At 47.8% G+C, this 20,774-nt stretch overlaps 1 protein-coding gene, 1 long non-coding RNA gene and 1 other non-coding gene across 14 annotated transcripts in view; 2 read left to right on the plus strand and 1 right to left on the minus strand.

The window, feature by feature from the left end:
- Nucleotides 1–49: 49 nt before the first annotated feature.
- TRNAR-CCU (transfer RNA arginine (anticodon CCU)) lies at nt 50–122 on the plus strand. The gene has a single exon. It is a non-coding gene; the product is annotated as a tRNA-Arg (tRNA).
- A 3,378-nt stretch (nt 123–3,500) lies between these two features.
- LOC101937547 (putative RNA-binding protein Luc7-like 2) overlaps nt 3,501–20,774 on the plus strand; it is an 84,709-nt gene continuing 67,435 nt past the window's right edge. For 2 of the 12 annotated variants that reach the window (XM_024109848.3, XM_008173245.4), the window contains exon 1: nt 18,908–19,289. Coding sequence is in view for 7 of the 12 variants with exons in the window: in XM_008173245.4 (XP_008171467.1) it covers nt 19,229–19,289 (61 nt within the window). In the remaining 5 variants the exon portion in view is untranslated. Of the gene's footprint in view, nt 3,688–4,258; nt 4,505–7,443; nt 11,163–15,508; nt 15,516–18,883; nt 19,290–19,499; nt 19,818–19,967; nt 20,002–20,774 lie in introns of those variants that run through there. The other 10 variants (XM_042859710.2, XM_065562610.1, XM_065562652.1 and 7 more) reach the window with 9 other exon arrangements.
- On the minus strand, nt 15,350–18,641 carry LOC135974470 (uncharacterized). The gene is made up of 2 exons (XR_010591731.1): nt 16,615–18,641; nt 15,350–15,954 (listed from the first exon to the last, which is right to left on the minus strand). It is a non-coding gene; the product is annotated as an uncharacterized LOC135974470 (long non-coding RNA).

Here is a 20,774-nt window from a genome sequence, read left to right on the forward strand (position 1 = left end):
GGTCGGATTTAGGGAGAAATGAGCGAATGAAGACCACGTTTTTGCGGTAGCCCCAGTGGCCTAATGGATAAGGCATTGGCCTCCTAAGCCAGGGATTGTGGGTTCGAGTCCCATCTGGGGTGAAGAGAATTTTTTCCCCTTCCCCAAACTATTTATCCGTGTGACACGAATTGGTCCTCAGTCGGATTTTACTCAGGACAGGTCTTTCCACACTGTGCTTCAACTCGAGGGTGGACTGAAGTCACTGGAGGTGACTTGTTCCCAATATAGCCTTATGCATAACTCTGAACACTTGACGTGAGATGAGTTGAAGGATTACAGCTCATCCTCCCAGCTGAGTGTCTTTGATTGACTGCCCCACAGTGGGGGGAGGAACCACACTCCTATGTTATTGAACCTAATCAACATACAGTTTTATCAACTCCAAGCCTTTAAATATCATGCGTTTGGCTTCAAAATTATGAGACTTTAATAAACGTGTTTTTTTATTTACCCACATCCCAGAAAGCAAATAAAAATAACCCAAAATTTCTTATTTTAAAGTCTCATGATTTTTTTAATGCTTGGGGTTGATAATATTATATGGCAATCAGGTTCAATAAGATAGAGTCCTCTGGTTGCCCACCCCCTCCCCCACTCTGGGAACATAGCTTTTGGCAGATACAGCAAAATGAGTTGGTTGGTTCATTAACAAGTGGAAGACAAAATATATGGCTCTCAATGTCACAAAAGTAACCATTAGACTGGATGAAGAACCCCTAGAACGGGGTGGGCAAACTTTTTGGCCCAAGGGCCACATCTGGGAATAGAAATTGTGTGTGGGCAAAATTTTTTGCAGGCGTGGGCAAAATAGAAGTTTGCCCACGCCTGCACTAGAAGAAGTAAGTTATTTTACCTAGCTAAGGAGTGAGATGGGCCATGAATACTCAAAAAATTGATTGGGGGTGAAGGCTCTGAGATGGGGCCAGAAATTAGGAGTTCAGGGTGCTTGAGGCTGTGGATTGGGGGGAGGGGGGGAGGGCTCCACTAGGGGGTAGGCTCTGGGGTGGGGCTGGGGATAAGGAATTTGGAGTGTAGGAGGGTGCTCCGGGCTGGGATCGATGGGTTTGGAGGGCAGAAGGGGATCAGGGCTGGGGCAGAGGCACGAGAGGCTCAGGAGTGCAGGCTCCGGGCGGTACTTACCTAAGGCAGCTCCTGAAAGCAGCAGCATGTCAGGTCTCTGGCTCCTATGTAGAGGTGCAGCAAGATGGCTCTGCACGCTGCCCCATCTGCAGGCAGTGCCCCTGCAGCTCCCATTGGTTGTGGTTCCTGGCCAAAGGGAGCTGCGGGGGCCGTGCTTGGGGCAGGGGCAGCATGCAGAGCAGAGCACCCTGCCTGCCCCTACGCATAGGAGCTGGAGAAGGGCCATGCCGCTGCTTCCAGGAGCCGTGTGGAGCGGTCCCCGACCCTTCTCCCCAGCTGGAGTGCCGGAGTGGGTCAAGCCCCAGGCCCCGCTCTTCAGCAGGAGCTTGAGGCCCGGATTAAAACGGCTGGTGGGCCAGATCCAGCTTGCGGGCCGCAGTTTGCCCACGCCTGCACTAGAAGAAGTAAGTTATTTTACCTAGCTAAGGAGTGAGATGTGTAATGATGATGACACCATGCTATTTGTCACACAACAAATATAAAAAACCACCAAAAATGTTCATAAACTTGAAAAGATTTGAAAAAGTAACATGATTGGCCCTCACACAAAAATACATTGCTGTTTTTTAATGCTAGCATCTTGCATCATGGAAATCTGCAGAAGTTGATATAAAAATCAACTCATAGTAAATGCCTATGGAAGATCTTCAAAGTCCATTGGAAAGAGTTTCTTGCAACATCAGAAACTCATAAGTAGAACAATCTAACTGTGGCATGAAGACAATGGACATATTTAGGACACACATTAAGAATGACAACAACATGACTTCCATGGCAAGTGATCATATGAACAGGCCACTTAGAGAAACATTATACAGACCAACTGAAAAAGAAGCCAAATACATCAACATGACACTCAGAAGCCTGAACAGACCAGCACAAGAAAGAAAAGGCAGAAAATGATGAATGTCTTGTCCTCCAGAGGATGAAGGGGAGAGGTGTATACTTTTGTTTGTCTGGTTGAGAGGGAGGGGGAGTGATATTGTTGTTTGGGGGGAGTTGGTGGTGGTGGGATTTTTTAGCTTTTAGGATTCATGTTTTTGAGGTTTTCTACCTAAGAAATAGAAACTTTAAATTAAAGCTGAGAGGCTCATGTACTCATTTGACTCCAGTGGTTGGGCTCATACAAAAACAGATAGCAAAATTCAAAATAAAATAAGTTAGTAACACTAGCTTGTGAGCACTGAGCTGCACACCAGGTTGTTGCTGTAGATCTGCTCACAGGGCCCTAGGACTGCAAACATTCATTTGTTATTAAAGTGCTACTCATCAGTCCTAAGACTCCAGGCATTCAAAATACAGCAAAGGAGGCTTAAAAATAGCTCAGATGCCTAAAGCTCAAGTAAAACACACACGGAAAAGTGCAAGTCACTTGTTTAGCCTGGATTAATATATTCCTGGTCTCCTGCCCAGCATGAGTAGGTAGCCCAACTAAGTGTCCGTCTCAGCTTGTCACTCGCCAGCCTGCTAGAGCCATTTCTCTGTGTACGGGTAGGGTCATGTGGCGGGTTGGCTTTGTGTGTCCACTCTCCGTTTTATTCATAATTTGTTATGGGCTTTTCCCTCCGGCTCAGAGGGGGAGCCCGGGGAGCTTGGCAAGTATCACAAACTACCCAGAGTTGCGTGTGCCCCGCGGTGGGACGGTAAATGCACCAGGCCCTGCAGGTAACACACGGAAGTGGGACGGTGCCTGGGACTTAGCGACTGACAAAGGGCGCCGGGCCCGGCGGGATGTCTGGGCACCGGGCACCCCGGCGCGGGACCAGCCCCCACCCGCAAGGCCCGGGTGTGCGACACCCCGTGGACGGGACACGCGCACTGGCGGCGCAGGGACCCGACAGCGCTGTGGGACAGCGGCCCCCAGTCCCTACTCGGGCCACAAACGGGGCGCGGGGGGGGCACTAAATGCGCGGGGAACGAAGGTCGCTGGGGCTGGAGGCAGAGACCGGGCCAGAAACTCCGCCCCGCAGCCAGCGCGACTCCCCGAAGCGCCTTCCCTCCATTGCCAATCCGCCTCGGTGCTCGATAGCCCGCCCTGCCAGCGCGTTTGGTGGGCGCGATCATGCAACTCGGCCCTCTATAGCGCATCCTGGCGGTGTCTTTCCTGAGGGCGATTTGCCGGCTTGTGCAGCGCCTGCTCTCTCCAGCCGCTCTCCCTGACCGCGATGAATAATTCAGCGCCCGATTGCGCCGCCTCCCCGGGTTTGTTTCAGGGTTTTTTTTTAGCGCTCGATTGCTTTCCCCTAATTGGGGAGTGGGCGGGGGTCTGCGCCAGGTGTCTGCTTCCCATTGGCTGATTGGTGAGGCGGCTGCACCCCATTGGCTGAGGGCACGGAGAGACGGGCGCTGAGGGGGAAGATCAAGAAGATGGCGTCTCTGGGCTCGCCGCTCCGTACCCTGCGGAGCCTCCTTCGGGAGCTGCGCTACGTGAGCGCCCAGGCGGGCCGCCCCTACCGGGACATGGCGGCCTATCAGCACCTCAGGGAGGCCTTCCGCGCTCACCGGGTACGGGGCGGGACGCCGCTGGCCGAGCCACCCCCTCCCCCGCTGTAGGAAGCTGCCGGCAACACCCCCGTGGCTCCGCCCCTCCCGCGTGGCTGGGGAGCCTCGTTAAGCTCCACGTGGCGCTCAGAGTCAGTCCCTCGCCCCCAGGGGCTAGGGCCGGGCGCGGCTCTCTGCTGCCCCCTGCAGCTGGAGCCTGGCCGGGGCTCCGCCGCCGCGTCCCTCGCCTTGCGCACAGTCGGGCTGCGCTCTTCGGCCGGGGGCCTCACCCCGGGCCCTGGTTTGCCGGTCACCCGAGCCGGCTACTCGGGCGAGGCCTCCGTGGAGCTGAGTTGACACAACAGCCCCGCCGCTGCAGGAGCCGGACGCTGGCTGCGCAGCGCTAAGCGGAGCGAGCACGTGGCGCGCAGCCAGCCCCTGGGTGCCCAGGTGCCGGTTTTATACACGCCCTTCCCTTGGTGGGGGACGTTGAAGCCAGAAAGGTCACTGCGTGTCTTGAACAGCAGGGGCCCGTTAGCTTGTCTGCCTGCCGGGTATGTGCTAAGCCTGTTGTTTGGCTTCCTCCTGTCTACAGATCACCAGTGAGAAACTCTGCAGGGCGCAGCACGAGCTGCATTTCCAGGCTGCTACTTATCTCTGTCTTCTGCGCAGTGTCCGTGAACACCTAGCGCTTCACCAAGTGTACCACGCCAGAGGAGAGCGCTCCACTGAGGAAGCTGCTGGCCTTGTGGGCCTTAAACTGCCTCAACAGCCAGGAGGGAAAGGATGGGATCCATAGGAATGGAAGAGTTCACTAGAATGGTTTCAGAGTGGTAGCCGGGTTAGACTTTTGCTTTGTTACAATTCCTATTTATTGTTAAATAAAAATCAGTTTATTGAAACTTTATTTAGGTTTCCTTGCTTAGGTTTTCTGTTATTCTTAGGCTTTGTGTCTCCTTCAGGTGAGAATCTTATCTTATCAGATGCTAGTTTCTGATTTGACAGACAAGGTCCAGGGAAACAGGGCAAAACTCTTCCCCTGACATGAGTGCTGATTTGTCTCATTTTCTAGAAACTTTCCTGAATCTCTGGATAAGACTGTGTGGGTCTAATGTTACCTAGATCCTTCAAACAGTTATTTTCTAGCTGTCCTCTATGTAGGAATTGGCCGTTTTAAGAGTGAAGACAGCTTGTAAGAAAAATACCAGAGGATTCCTAATGAGCACAAGACCGCAGATCTGTGCTTAATCTGAAAGATTTTACTAGCACCTACCACCACAGTAGCCAATGCAATAGTAATTCAGAGAGACGAGCACCACCTACCGACTCATCAATTTCTACCGTAGCTGGGTTTTTTTAATTTCTTCAGGGAATAGAATTGGGTTTTTTCTAATGCCTTCAATACGTTGTATATCTTAATTGTTTCACAAAAGAGACCTGAGGGACACTAAAAAGTGACAGAGTCCTGTGGCACCTTATAGACTAACAGACATAGTGGAGCATAAGCTTTCGTGGGTGAATACTCACTTCGTCAGTAGTACATCTCACGTAGAAAGGTCCCAGGCCATTTAGGGGTTAAATCAAACTACTTAAAAGTCATGAGGTAGCCAGTGCATGTCCCAGAGAACAGATGTAATGTACTCACAGAGCTGTTTTATTTAACAAGTCAGCTGCTGCATTCTTGTCTAGTTTCATTTTCTAAATGGATTTACCGTAAAGCCTTATGCCAAGCTCATTGTGGTAGTCTGATTTAGAGATGACAAATCACTCCAACCAGGTCTGAATCTATAAGGAAATGTTGCAATCTCTGGGCCAAAGGCACATGGAAAGGAGCACTCCAGGTTGCTTCTATCTGATTCTATGAAAACAGTTGGAGTTTAGCTATCCTCACCCTTCAAAAGGTTCCAGGGTTTGGGAGGGTTCGAGCATCATTGGAGCCAAACGGGGGTGGATATAACCTCCACTAACTCCTCAAGATGCTTTCCCCTGCCCAGCATAATCATTTGGATTTTATCAGGACCACTATAGGCTGTTAAAAGCCAAGATGGATATACGCTGGGAATTGAAATGAGTAATGTGATTGATTTCCACAGCACTATTAAGTGTGCCTCACTGCTGGGTCCAGCGAACGTGATGAAAGGTAGCTGTACTATGTGCATCTTCCTTGTCAGATTCAAAAGCTTGGTGACAATGTAAAATTACTAGATAGCAATGTAAATTAGCTGAATGAGTGTGAGACAAATTGGTGATGCTTCATAAACAGAGTGGTAGAAAAGCAGAGTGTGTTGAGGTTAAAACCTAGTACTACTAACTAGCACTAAGCACTGGCTCCCTGGGCCAACCACCTTTTCCTTTCTAGCACGTCAACCTAGTTTTTCCTCCTGTGGGGGTGGTCCTTCATAAACCTCTTGAAACCCTCCATACACAAACATATAAATATACATTTTATTCCCAGCTTTACTTCCCCATTGTTGTAGTGATGACCCTGTCTCCAGCTGAGAAGTGGGGTGGAGGGGAGATTTCCCTTCCTCATTTGGTTATTTTTGAACAATGCAACATACTTTTCCCCCTTTCAACTCAAACTTTTATCAAGAACTTCAAATCTATAATCTTAAATCTTTTTTTTGTTTTACATTTTGGTTCAATACTAGCCATGTGTAAAACTATTTTAATGTGTTCCTGGACACAGACAGAAGAGTCTTTGGCTCTCTTGGGACTTGTAGAAATCAGTGGCTCTTTTGGGACACTAGATGGCAACATCGTTCTAGGGATTGGGTAATTGGGAGGTTTGTGAGTTTGGATGAATAGCCATTGCAGAGTTATTTTGTTTTTATACTGGAGATCTCTTTGGTTTGAGCTAATTCCAAGAGCTCTTATATCATTGCTCTGAAAATGTAAGAAGCAGATCCAGCCCATTGGTCTTTCCAATTATACCCACAGGGACCTCAATTTTAGCGGAGGGGTTTCTGAAGAGCTGCTGTTATGACAGTTATCTTTCTACCTGCACTGCCATAATTTCATTCTGCATTTTAACATGATCTCTGTCTGAACTTACCCTGATATGAAAAGGGGAACCTTAAGGTGATGCTCAATTCCATCCAAACAAAGGAGCTCAGAGGGGGAAAAAATAGTAACTTGTTAAAAAAAAAAAAAAGTATTTGCTCAGGCATACATTGTTGCAGATGGTTTGACACACTATGCATTCACATTCACCCCACACAATTCCATTCAAGTATACTTTATTGGCATTAAAGTTATACAAATATTACCACACTGTAAAAGGCAAAACAAAAGTGTGTCTCTCGCAGACGTAGATGCATCAGTCCATAAGCCAGGCAACTTTTTGGTACCATGGGATGGACAAATTCACATTTTCTTATTTTTTAAGGGCCATGCATACACATTACAAAAATAGGTGTTTGACCTTTATGCATGGTAGTTTAAAGATGGAATTGTATGATTTCCAAGGAAACTATGCATGTAAGGGTAGACATTGGGTGAAAAACAGATATGGGCCATATTTTGACTAAAAATGAATACATCTTCACTCGATCTTGGGTAATTTTGTTCCATTAAAATAATGAAAACTATGCTCCGTTGCCATGGCAACCACTAACAACCTAACCTGGGGGGAGGGGATCCACACCATGCTTCATGTGAAAACATGATTCTACAGGCATTAAAATAATTATTTTTAAACGTACATCTTAGGTCACACTACTTTACTGTATACAACTACCTACACATTGATTTTATGTATTTTCCCTCTGTTTGCTTTAGATTTGACTGTTAAGTGGTTCCTGAATGAACAATGGAATCTGATTTAGAAGTTCCCAGAAAGGGTCCATGAACAGAGCAAAGATCTAAAAACATGAGTGATGTGATGTAGATGCTCTTTTCACAGAACTGACCAAACCAAGAGACTTGGAATCATGGACAAATCTTTTAAGAGCCATAGAGATCCAAAAATGTGCTACCATTATGCAATATAAAGACATCAATGAAGTACCCAACGTATTTTACCATCTGTGATAGGATGTACAAACCCCACACTGAGCAACAATGGCTTAAGGGCTCATTTTGGAGTGGTAGGGCCCGGGCTCCCCTCCCCACAACCCCCTTGGCAGTCCAGGGTTGAGGCCGTGACCACTAGGCCACTCTTCACTCAGGGTCTGGTTGGGGAGACCATTACACCATCTCAATTGTTGAAAGATCACACATACAAGAAAACTTTGCAACAGCTTGAAAAACAAGCAGAACCTTGCAACTACAGTGAAGAAATTGGCCATAAATTGCACAAATCAATAAGGTGAATGGGCTCATCATCCACCAGAGCGTATAGAAAAAGTCTATACATTCTGTGACAAAGTATTCAGGAATGTGAAAGGGACCAAGTTCGAAGAGCCACTGTGTCTAGCAGTAGATCTCAGGTCAGATAGGAATGTGTGGAAAAGAGCAAAATAGACAAATTTCAGAGTAGCAGCCGTGTTAGTCTGTATCTGCAAAAAGAACAGGGAGTACTTGTGGCACCTTAGAGACTAACAAATTTATTAGAGCATAAGCTTTCGTGGACTACAGCCCACTTCTTCGGATGCATATAGAGTGGAATAAATATTGAGGAGATATATATACACACATACAGAGAGCATAAACAGGTGGGAGTTGTCTCACCAACTCTGAGGGGCCAATTAAGTAAGAGAAAAAAAACGTTTGAAGTGATAATCAAGATAGCCAGAAAAAAACGTTTTTTTTCTTCAAAAGTTTTTTCTCTTACTTAATTGGCCCCTCAGAGTTGGTGAGACAACTCCCACCTGTTTATGCTCTCTGTATGTGTGTATATATATCTCCTCAATATTTATTCCACTCTATATGCATCCGAAGAAGTGGGCTGTAGTCCACGAAAGCTTATGCTCTAATAAATTTGTTAGTCTCTAAGGTGCCACAAGTACTCCTGTTCTTTTTGCAAAATAGACAAAGATATTGGCAGTTACATCAAGAGAGCTGGTAGCAGCAGAGGCACATCATCACGATCTTGTTTTGGAGCCTACACAAGATCAACAGAAAAGCACAAGCGTCATTAAGGTGAAGATGATAGCATATACTCTATGAAAGAAAAAACAGTATATGATAGGTTATTCAGTTATATCCATGCTGATTTATTTTCAAAGTCTTGTTTTGTATCAATGGTGAATCTCACACAGAAATTTGTGGCCAATATGAGCTATCTTGATATTAAAAAATATCAAGCCACAAACAAAGAAACCCATTCAGAGAAAATTAGAAGCAGGCTTCAGTAACAGCCTGGAGATTGTATTAAACAATCACAAACTTGTGCTGATACCAAACAACCTAAGGCAATATTAGATTCTCCCTGACTAAGAATGGCCTCTGAGCTGGATTCACTTTTCTCAGAAGAGCCTGATCAGGTCTTGAAGCCATGTACCATGAACAGATGACTGGATTTGAAGAAATCCAACACTGAACAAGTATAGCCTCCACCACCAGAGAGGCATGATAATGATTACACCCTAATGCCAAAATCTCACTGACTTCCTCAAGATGTTGTTAGCAGGGGACAAAAACGAAACGATACCATCCTCTCAAATTCAAAGATTCATACAGTCCTTTTCCCAAGATTTTATATATGCCATTAGTGAAGGTGTGCTGAAACTTGCCACGCATATCCTATTACCATGGGCAGTGAAATCCCTTGTGACGGATTGGGTCACAGAGACCCCCTTGGGACTGTCACCTGATGTGCTGAGACTACCTCTGAGCCCATTTTCCTGGCCAGCTTCTGGCTTCAGAACCCTGTCTTGTTGAGTCAGACACGCCAGTCTGCTCCAACACAAACCCAGGGTCTGAACCACACGCCCCAAAGCTGCAGATTTAACTGAAAACAGCTTAATAAGTGCTCCTGTCTCCAGCACCCAGACACCCAACTCCCAATGGGATCCAAACCCCAAATAAATCCATTTTACTCTGTATAAATCTTATACAGGGTAAACTCATAAATTGTCCGCCCTCTATAACACTGATAGAGAGCTGGAGCAAACAGCTGTTTGCTCCCCCAGGCATTAATTACTTACTCTGGGTCAATAAGCAAAAGTGATTTTATTAAGTATAAAAAGTAGGATTTAAGTGGTCCAAGTGATGACATCTTCATCATCTGGACACATGGGAAGGAGGCCCTTGAGGAATTCCACCAGGATTTCAACAATTTCCACCCCACCATCAACCTCAACCTGGACCAGTCCACACAAGAGGTCCACTTCTTAGACACTATGTGACCATCGCTTATTAACACTGTAAACACCACCCTATACGGGAAACCTACTGACCACTCTACTTACCTACATGCCTCCAGCTTTCATCCAGACCACATCACATGATCCATTGTCTGCAGCCAAGCTCTAAGATACAACCGCATTTGCTCCAATCCCTCAGACAGTGACAAACACCTACAGGACCTCTATCAAGCATTCTTAAAACTACAATACCCACCTGGTGAAGTGAAGGAACAGATTGACAGAGCCAGAAGGGTACCCAGAAGTCACCTACTACAAGACAGGCCCAACAAAGAAAGTAACAGAACGCCACTAGCCATCACCTACAGCCCCCAACTAAAACCTCTCCAGTGCATTATCAATTATCTCAACCTATCCTGAAGGACGATCCCTCACTCTTACAGGCCAGTCCTTGCTTACAGACAGCCCCCCAACCTGAAGCAAATACTCACCAGCAACTACACGCCATACAACAAAAACAACAACCCAGGAACCAAACCCTGCAACAAACCCCGGTGCCAACTCTGTCCACATATCTGTTCAAGGGACACCATCATAGGACCTAACCACATCAACCACACCAGTGGGGGCTCGTTCACCTGCACATCTACTAATGTGATATATGCCATCACGTGCCAGCAATGCCCCTCTCCCATGTACATTGGCCAAACTGGACAATCTCTATGCAAAAGAATAAATGGACACAAATCTGACATCAGGAATTATAACATTCAAAAAACAGTAGGAGAACATTTCAGTCTCCCTGGTCACTCAATAACAGACCTAAAAGTGGCAATTCTTCAACAACAAAAACTTCAAAAACAGACTCCAACATGAAACTGCAGAACTGGAATTAATTTGCAAACTGGACACCATCAAATTAGACCTGAATAAAGACTGGGAGTGGTTGGGTCATTACCAAACCTAATTTCCCCCATACTAATTTCCCCCTACTGTTACTCACACCTTCTTGTCAACTGTTTGAAATGGGCCACTCTCATTACCACTACAAAAGTTATTTTCCCTCCCTTGGTATGCTGCTGTTAATTGAATTGTCTCGTTAGACTGACCTCCCACTTGGTAAGGCAACTCCCATTTTTAATGTACTGTGTATTTATACCTGCTTCTGTATTTTCCACTCTTTGCATCTGATGAAGTGGTTTCTAGCCCACGAAAGCTTATGCCCAAATAAATTTGTTAGTCTCTAAGGTGCCACAAGGACTCCTTGTTATTTTAGACAGAACAAAGTAAGTTACCAAGCAGAATGAAACAAAACAAGCAAGTCTAAGCCTAATACATTTAAGAAACTGAATGCAGGTAAATCTCACCCTCAGAGATGTTCCAATAAGCTTATTTCACAAACTAGACTGCTTTCTAGTCTGGGCCCAATCCTTTCCCCTGGGACAGTTCTTGTTCCAGCTCAGGTGGTAGCTAGGGGATTTCTCATGACTGCAGCACCCTTTGTTCTGTTCCACCCCCTTTTATAGCTTTGGCACAAGGCGGGAATCCTTTGTCTCTCTGGATCCCCACCCCTCCTTCTAAATGGAAAACCACCAGGTCACATGTCCTGTGAGACCCCAAGCCTTCATTATTCCTGGCCTGACTCACAGGAAGGCTTGCAAGTAAACAGAGCCATTTACAACCAATTGTCCTAGTTGATGGGAGCCATCAAGATTCCAAACCACCATTGGTGGCCCACACTTTGCATAATTACAATAGACAGAGTTATGTTTCATATTTCTAGTTTCATATACAAGAATGATACATTTATACAAATTGGATGACCACACTCAGTAGATTATCAGCTTTGTAATGATACCTTACAAGAAACCTTTTGCATGAAGGATATTCCAGTTACATTATATTCACACTCATTAGCATATTTTCATAAAATCATATGGAGTGCAATGTCACACCCTCCTCCTGAATTTACTGCAAGAGACTTGGACGCTGTCTGTGCCCGAGGCAGTACACCTAAAATTCCTCTTTGGGCTCCCCTCTGGGGCAGACACTGTGTCCCCCAAGAGGAAAAGAGACCCTGATCCAGCTAACAGCTATGACAGACCCTTCACTGGCCAGCAAAATCCCCCCCCCCCTTTTACTCAGGTTGGGCTTGCTTCCAGCTACAGAGTCCTTGGGGTCTGTTCCCACTCCAGCAGTCACCAGGACCCCAACTTCCACCTTCAGGATACATGTCTCTTTGCACCTCTTCTACTTCATTACAGCCAGTTCATGCTTTTGGGTTTCAATTTGTGCTTGTCTCTGGGCCTCAATTTCTTTGTCGTTTAAGTCCAGGGCTTGCTGGTGGGCAGCCTTTTGTGCTTCAATTTGAGCCTGTTTCTGGGCATCAAATTCTTTGTTTTTTTAAGTCCAGGGCTTTCTGGCTTTCTCTTTCCTCCTTAGCAATTTGTAACCTGTGCAGTTTTAGCTTCTTCTGAACTTTACTCTTACCTATTTTGCTGATTTTTCTACCTCTATTTTCCTTACCCGAAATAAGCAAACAGAAAATAAACCAGTAACCACTTTGTTTGTTCTCCAGCCACCACACTCAAAAGTCACTTAAAATCACTACCAGTGTCTGAAAGCAATCAGCTGTGCACAGAGCCTACCGACTACGCCACTGTGACGGGTTCAGTCACAGAAACTCCCTCAAGACTGATGCTAGATGTACTGGGATACCACCAAGAACAAACCCCCCTGCCAGAGAAGGCTTCCCTCCACTCCTGTCTTGCTGAGTAAGACACTCCAGTCAGCTACAACACAGACCCAGAGGTTGGGCCATGACCTCCTGCAGTTTACTGACACTGAGATCCACACATCTTAGAGGCTTCTTAGTTAACAGAGACTTTCCCAACACCCAGTATTCAGTCTTTTTGGGAGCCTAAACCCCAAATAAATCCATTTCACTCTGTATCAAGTTTATACAGGGTAAACTCATAAACTGTCCGCCCTCTATAACACTGATAGAGAGATGGAGCAAACAGCTGTTTGCTCCCCCAGATATTAATTACTTACTCTGGGTTAACTAATAAGCAAAAGTGATTTTATTAAGTATAAAAAGTAGGATTTAAGTGGTTACAAGTAATAACAGACAGAACAAAGTAAGTTACCAAGCAAAATGAAACAAAACATGCAAGTCTAAGCCTAATACATTAAAAAACTGATTGCAGATAAAATCTCACCCCCAGAGATGTTCCAATAAACTTATTTCACAGACTAGACTCTTTCCTAGTCTGGGTCCAGCAAGCACTCACACCCCTGTAGTTACTGTCCTTTATTGCAGTTTCTTTCAGGCATTTCTTTGGGGTGGAGAGGCCATCTCTTAAGTCAGCTGAAGACAAAATGGAGAGGCTTCCAGGGCCTTTTATATTCTCTCTCTTGTGGGTGGAAACCCCTTTGTTCTTCTGTGCAAAGTCACAGCAACAAGATGGAGTTTGTAGCCACCTGGGCAAGTCACATGTCCATGAATGATTCAGCTTTTTGCAGGCTGACGCCATTGTTTACATGTTAGTTTGAACATTCCCAGGAAAGCTCAGACGTGGATTGGCGTCTCCCAAAGTCCATTGTCAGTTAAGTGTTTCTTGATTGGGCACTTACTGAGAATAGCCCTTTTTCAAGAAGCTGACCAAATGCTTCACTGAGGCTACTTAGGCCTTGGCTTCACTTGCATCTGTACAGCTCTGTGAGTTAAACCTGACTTTGAACAGCTGAGTAGGGAAAGCGCTGCAGTCTGTCCACACTGACAGCTGCCCAGCGCACTGTCATGGCCACATTTGCAGCATTTGCTGCGCCATTGGGAGCAGTGCATTATGGGCAGCTATCCCACAGAGCACCTCTTCCTAGTCTGGCGCCGTGGGTTGTGGGAAGGGGGCGTGGGTGCGGGGCATTCTGGGTCCTGTCCCAACCCCCCGTGATGCATCGCTTCACATCCCAGAAATCCCTTTGTTTCCATCCACCTTTGGCGCCATCTTTCAACGGTTTCTATGCAGCGCGATCTGTTGTCTGCGGGAAATGGAGCCCGAACTGCTGAGGTGTATGCTGACTTATCTTGCCAGCACGTCACGTCTGGCTGTCAAACTATTCTTTAAGATCCAAAGTGACAGTGAGAGTGAGGAGTCCGATGATGCTATCGAGCTGCGTAACGTGTACGACATGAAATTGCTTGTGGCATTCATGGACATGTTCAGCACCGTGGAACGCCGCTTTTGGGCTCGAGAAACAAGCACCAAGTGGTGGGATCACATCGTCATGGAAGTCTGGGATGACGAGCAGTAGCTGCAGAACTTTCGGATGAGAAAAGCCACTTTCACGGGACTGTGTGAAGAGCTCGACCCTACCCTGCAGCACAAGGACACAAGATTGAGAGCTGCCCTGCCAGTAGAGAAGCGGCTGGCTATTACAATCTGGAAGCTGGCAACTCCAGACAGCTACCGGTCGGTCGCAAACCAGTTTGGAGTGAGAAAGTCGACTGCTGGAATCATGTTGATGCAAGTTTGCAGGGCCATTAATCGCATCCTACTCAGAAGAACTGTGACTCTGGGTAACGTGCAGGAAATAGTGGATGGCTTTGCACAAATGGGGTTCCCTAACTGTGGAGGGGCGATAGATGGGATGCACATTCCTACTCTGGCACCACCCCACCTAGAATCCAAGTACATTAATCGGAAGGGGTATTTCTCTATGGTCCTCCAGGTGCTTGTGGATCACCATGGGCATTTCATTGACATTAACACAGGCTGGCCCGGAAAGGTGCATGACGCACACATCTTTCAGAACACTTGGCTGTTCAGAAGATGCAGGCCGGGACTTTTTTCCCAGAGCGGAAGATCACGGTAGGGGAAGTGAAAATGCCCATTGTGATCCTTGGCGATCCTGCTTACCCGTTAATGCCGTGGCTCATGAAACCCTACACAGGGAGCCTTGACAGCAGCAAGGAACGGTTCAACTACAGGCTGAGCCAGTGCCAAATGATTGTGGAGTGTGCCTTTGGCCATTTAAAGGGCCGCTGGCAATCTCTGTATGGGAAGCTGGACTTGGCCGAAAACAGCATCCCCGCGGTTATATCCGCGTGCTGTGCCCTCCATAATATTTGTGAAGGGAAGCGTGAAAGCTTCACTCAGGCATGGACCTCCGAGGTTGAACACCTGGAGACTGAATTTGCACAGCCAGAGAGCAGGGCTATTACAGGAGCGCAGCCCGGGGCTGCAAGGATTAGGGATGCCTTGAAGGAGCAATTTGAGGCGGAAAACCAGCAGTGATATCGGGTGCTCTGCATGGGAGTGAAGTGCAGTAGTTCCAATCTTTAGGAATCAGTGTTTGCTAAGCAGACAAGCAGACTTGCAGTGCCTGTTTATTTCCTGGGCTAAGGAGTCTTTTACTTTATGCAATAATAAAGAATGTTTTCAAAGCCAAAAAATCCATTTATTGAAAAGAAACAAGGGGGTGGAGAGGGGAACAGTACAATCACAGATTCGCGTATGTCCTGTCTGGTGTGCTGTGCAGTAAGTGCTGCACTTCAGGATAGCTATACTGCACGGTGATGGGGGTTGAGTGCAGAGGGTAAGGGTCATGGTTTTCAGGGCTGGGTGCTGAAGATACTGGTGTTGGAGGCAGCTGGTGGTGTGAAGAACACGGAAGTTGGGGAAAGTGGGTTGGAGGTGACAGTGGGGCACAACGGAAAGAGTTTTGGGACAAGGGCTGTAGGGGAGGGGGTGTCGTTTGCAGTACTGCTCCTTCTGCATGGCTACGAGCTCCTGGATAGCCTCTGCTTGGCCCTCCAGGATGCTTATGAGCCGATCCGTGCTTTGCCGCCAGTGCGCTGCGTTTTCCTGGCGGATCCTGCTTTCTCTCTCCTTCCAGTTCTGTGCTTTCTCATTCTCTTTAATAGATTGCCTCATCACTTCTTGCAGCATGTCTTCTTTGCTTTTTCGCGGTCTCTTCCTGAGTCTTTGCAGACTCTGAGCAGGCGATAAGAGGGACGGCTGAGGTCTCAAGGTTGTTCCAGCTGTATAGGCAAAATGCAACATTTAACAAAGGCAGCATTGTTTATACCAGACAGAGTAATGATTCCCCCCGCACTAAAGGAATAGAAAACACACAGGGTCTACACAATAGCATAATTTTCCCGTCCGAAACAGAGCACACATATCCCACGGGAGCCTCAAAATGGTGAGTAAGGGGGACTGATTGTTTCAGGGCTGTACTGTCTTCTGGGTTTCTGTGCCTTGGGGAGAGCCAACAGCTTCAGGGGGCAGCTACACTGAACACTGTCCCAACATTTTCCACAGGAGTTCGTCCTGGACGATATCTCGCTGCTGAGGGTGACCTGGGAAGGAAGGGAGGGTCTTCTACTGCAATGCGGCTTCCGCCCTGGTCCATATGCAGCTTGCCTGTGTGCAGCAATGGTCCCCCTGCCCCTCGCGGCACAGTGGCGTGGACACGTTAGCCTGGCTGGGACAAGGATCACGGTGGCTCTCCCTATAAACCTGCGCAAGCACATTGCACACGTTCTGGATGAGACATTGAAGGAGATTACCGAGGTCGATTACCGCGATGTGATAAACCACATCAATGCACTATTCCGCATCTAGGCATGCATGCCTAACGCTCCTCTCCCAAAGAGCCCGCACCGAAAAAATTCTTTCCCGAAAAAAAAACCACTTACCGGGAACCTGCTCTTTTGTTTGTCCTCCACCAAGTACCAGCTGTTGTGACTGGCTACCATCCTCCTGGCTCGAGAAGAGCTCCTTGCTGCATGGCTCCATGGGCTCTGGGGGTGTCTCCATCCGGCCCACCACCCTCACTTCTGTTTTCCTCCTCCTGCCCCCACTGGCTCTGAAGTGTCCATGGTGGTGCTCGGAGCGGAGGTGGGGTTAACCCCAAGTATTGCATCCAGCTCTTTGTAGAATCGGCAGATCACAGGGGGAGCACCCGAGCAGCTGTTTGCGTCGCAAGCTTTGCGGTAGGCACTCCGCAGTTCCTTCACTTTAATCGTGCACTGCAGGTTGTCCTGGTCATGGCTCCTTTCCATCATGTCCTTTGATACTTTCCCGAAGGTATCGTAATTCCTACGGCTGGAGTGCAGCTGGGACTGGACAGCTTCCTCCCCGAAACACTGATGAGGTCCAGCAACTCGCCATTGCTCCATGCTGGGGCTCGCTTGGCGCGTGGAGGCATGGTCACTTGGAAAGATTCGCTGATAGCACTCCATGCCATGCCTGGCTGAGCAAACAGGAAGGGGATTTTTAAAATTCCCGGGGAATGTAAAGGGTGGGTCACATGGTTGGTTACCTGAGGCCAGGGCAGTAGAGTTTGAACTGATAACCAGAGTGGCTAGCACAGGCATTGTGGGATATTGCCGAATACTTCTGGAGGCCAGTCACAGCGCATTGGGCGGCTACACTGGTGTCGCAGCGCTGCAGCGCAATACACGCTACTCCTCTCGGGGACGTGGAGTACATGCAGCGCTGCAGCCACGGAGATACAGCGCTGCAAATGCCTTGCCAGTGTGGACGGGGAGTGAGTTACAGTGCTGGGGGCGGCTTTACAGCGCTGCAACTCGCAAGTGTAGCCAAGGCCTTAGAATCAAACACATTGAGATACAAGTACATAGCCAATATTCATAACGTCAAATACAACAATGATACACACATATAGACAGCATAATCATAACAACTTTTCCATAGACACCCCACTTGATCTCCTCTGTACAAGACCTGGTGCAACCATAGGACCCTGGTTGCAACAATGATTTATACAGTCACAGTTCATGTCAATAATGTCACATCCCTCACAGGCAACATGGAGTTGATTAAGATACTCAGCCAACAGGTATATCATATAGTCAGCTGAATGAAATGAAATGGACACAACCCCTTGTCTACAGAAGCGGGTTAATGAGGATGAATCAGGTGTGGCAATACCATTCAGCATTCTGCCCTTCATCCCCACATCTTTGGCATATGATAACATCAACAGACTTGAGGAGATATTCAGTGCAGGGACATCACCGAATAATTGGTATAGCAGTGCAGCCTCAGATACCAATTGTTACAGAACCCAAGAAGCCCCTAAGAGCAGAGAAAGTAAACTGAGTTTTTCCAATATTTGTATTATTGTGGGCTTGATACGTCACTTGCCAATGTAGTTATGGCAGAACATACAATAACATTAGAAGCATGGAAAAAGCTTAAAAAACATGAAAAGAAACATTTCTATTACATTATGTGGTATTTAGATGTCAGGAGTGGTTTAATTATCTATTTTGTAGATTGAAATTAATGCCCTTAACCGGCTATCAAAATGCAACTGTTTGATTATATTTTATTCAACACCTTCATTAGCAAACAAAGTGTGTGTCCTTTCACTGAAGTCCTTATTCAACAAAAATCTGCATATTAAGAATATTTTCAAAAAAAACCCTGATGGCTAACCAAAAACAACAACCAGGCTCTGGTCTACTGAACTACTCTGTAAGAAAGTCCACCATAACTTTTCATCGTCCGTTGACACAGAGCTATTCACAACACAGGAGGAGATTTTGCCCATCCAATGGAGTATTTTGTCGGTTTAGCTCAGACTACACCAGGCGCGTTCGAGCGGCTCGGGCGGGCCATTGCGGGGACCGCGCAGCCACACAGCTCCTCTACCCTCCTCAGATAGAACGCGGATTGTACTAGTTTTGGACGGGGTGGGGGGAAGGGAGAGGTTCTTCAGTATTTATCGAAAGGGAAATGCAACGATTGGGTTCGCCCGACTCGGGGGGGGAGGGTAGAGAGGACGTCACACAGAAAGAGAACGAAAGCCCCGTGTCCAATCAGCACGCGCGCTAGCCCAGCCAGACGAAAGGTTCTAGAGTCCAATCAGGAAACGCAGAGCCGCTTGTGTCACAGATAGATATATGTCTACTCGCCCAATCAGCGGGTGATCAACCTGATAGCGCTGACGTCGAAAGGGGCGGGAGTGGAGAGAGCGCGCGCGCGCTGCGCGGCTTTCCGTTACCGCTGGCGCGCGCGTGTGTAACAAGCGTGAAGGGTCGCGCGCGGGGGAAGCGAAGTCGCGAGACCGAGAGCAGCGCGAAGCAGTTTCCCGCTTTGCCCTTCGGCCCGAACCGCGAACGTGAGGCGGAGGCGCCATCGTAGCCCTCACCGGCCGCGGAGAGAGGCTCCGCCCGGACCTGTAAGGGGGGCGAGCGCAGCGTCGGGCCCGAAGCGCTGTAGGCCGCTGTCGGCGGAGCTCACCCAGACTCCGCCGGCTCGGCCGGGCCCCGCGCGCTCAGGATGTCGGCGCAGGCCCAGATGCGCGCCATGCTGGACCAGCTCATGGGCACGTCCCGGGACGGTAAGTGCCACCCGGCCGGGGGGCGGGGCTGCTGCCCCCTGCGGTCACAGCCAGGGGCAACGGTTGGGAAGAGCGAGCTAGGCTGGTAGTGATGATTGGCAGGACGAGCGCCAGCTTCCCCCTGCCACTCGGGGCGGGGCTAGGGGGTTAAAGGTCGGCGGCGGCGCACAGGGCCGGTCGGAGGCGGTTACACTCTGTGTGAGGGGCGCGGGCGGGCGGGGCTGGCGCTACGGCGAGCTCCTGGGGCAGCTCGCCGGAGTCGCGACGCCGCTTCCGCCACCGCAAGAACCGGGTTGCGAGTCTGTATGAAACCCCCATTGCCCGCGGCCCCGCCCGCCCTAGCGCGAGCCCTGCATCCGCGGGCTCCCCGGTCAGGTGGTGGAAAAATCCTAACTTCGTCTTGTTGGTCGGCGCAGGCCTGTCTTCCGGGCCGGCAGAGTCCGCGACCCGCCGGGGAGCACGCCGCCCTCCGAGCCGCCCCGCGCGCACAGCAGAGGACACCCCCCGCCAAGTCACAGATAAACACTTGTAAATCCTTCCTCGTAGCTCGTGGTACTGAGACACCGCAGTTTGCCTTGTTCGGACAGGAGAAATTAGCTTTTCAAATCGTCAGGTGCAGAGCCTTGGCGGGAGGTATAATAGTCTGTCCGCGGCAAGTCTGACCCAAACCATCATTTCAATCAACAGGCGGGAATGATGATCACTTTTGAAAGTGAGAATAAAGTTAATAAAATTTACTCCAGCGGGGCTGAGGCATCGCCATTAGAGCTGTTCAGAAAGTAAGATGGGTAAAAGGGAAGATTAGTGTATGCAGGCTGATCCTACAGGAGATAGACTAGACCGTAGAAGGACCTTTCCAGTGCTACCGTTTGGCATTCTTGCTATTCAGTTTTTCTTTTATTAAAACAACTTATTAATAACAAGCTGACACAACATTGCATTGTCATTGAGACATAGTTTAGATATTTTAAATGTTATATGCAATACTGTTGAGAATGTATCAGACAGAGCATGAGTTTGACCTTCAGGCCACATTGGCAAATCTTACCTGTTTTCCCAGACTCTTTCTGTCAAGGGTATATTGATTGAAAAATGATTGCATAGGGGCTCAGCTTTTAAGCATTTCTCATTAATGCTGTTTGTCTAAAAAAAAAAAAAGTGGATTGGTAGTAGAGTATGCCATAATTTAAAAAAACAGTGCTGTGATGGTAGCATAAAACTGGATTAATTAACACAGCTATGACCTAGAGTGAAACTGCTCTGGAGGTGTGGAAAATTAAGTCATATTTAATACAACTACGTAAAGATTTACAAATGAAGATGCTTTAAATATAGGCAGCTAAATAAGTGGTCTGATTTTCAGAGGTGCTGAAGTAAATGAAAGCTGCAGATTTAGGTGCCTAACTTTAGGTACTTAAATTTGAAAATGTTGCCCATTTTATTGCTCCTTTTGAACCTTTCCCAGCTTCTAGCAAACTGAGGCTA

This window comes from Chrysemys picta, chromosome 1 (assembly GCF_011386835.1).
Source record: "Chrysemys picta bellii isolate R12L10 chromosome 1, ASM1138683v2, whole genome shotgun sequence".
NCBI classification, from domain to species: domain Eukaryota; kingdom Metazoa; phylum Chordata; order Testudines; family Emydidae; genus Chrysemys; species Chrysemys picta.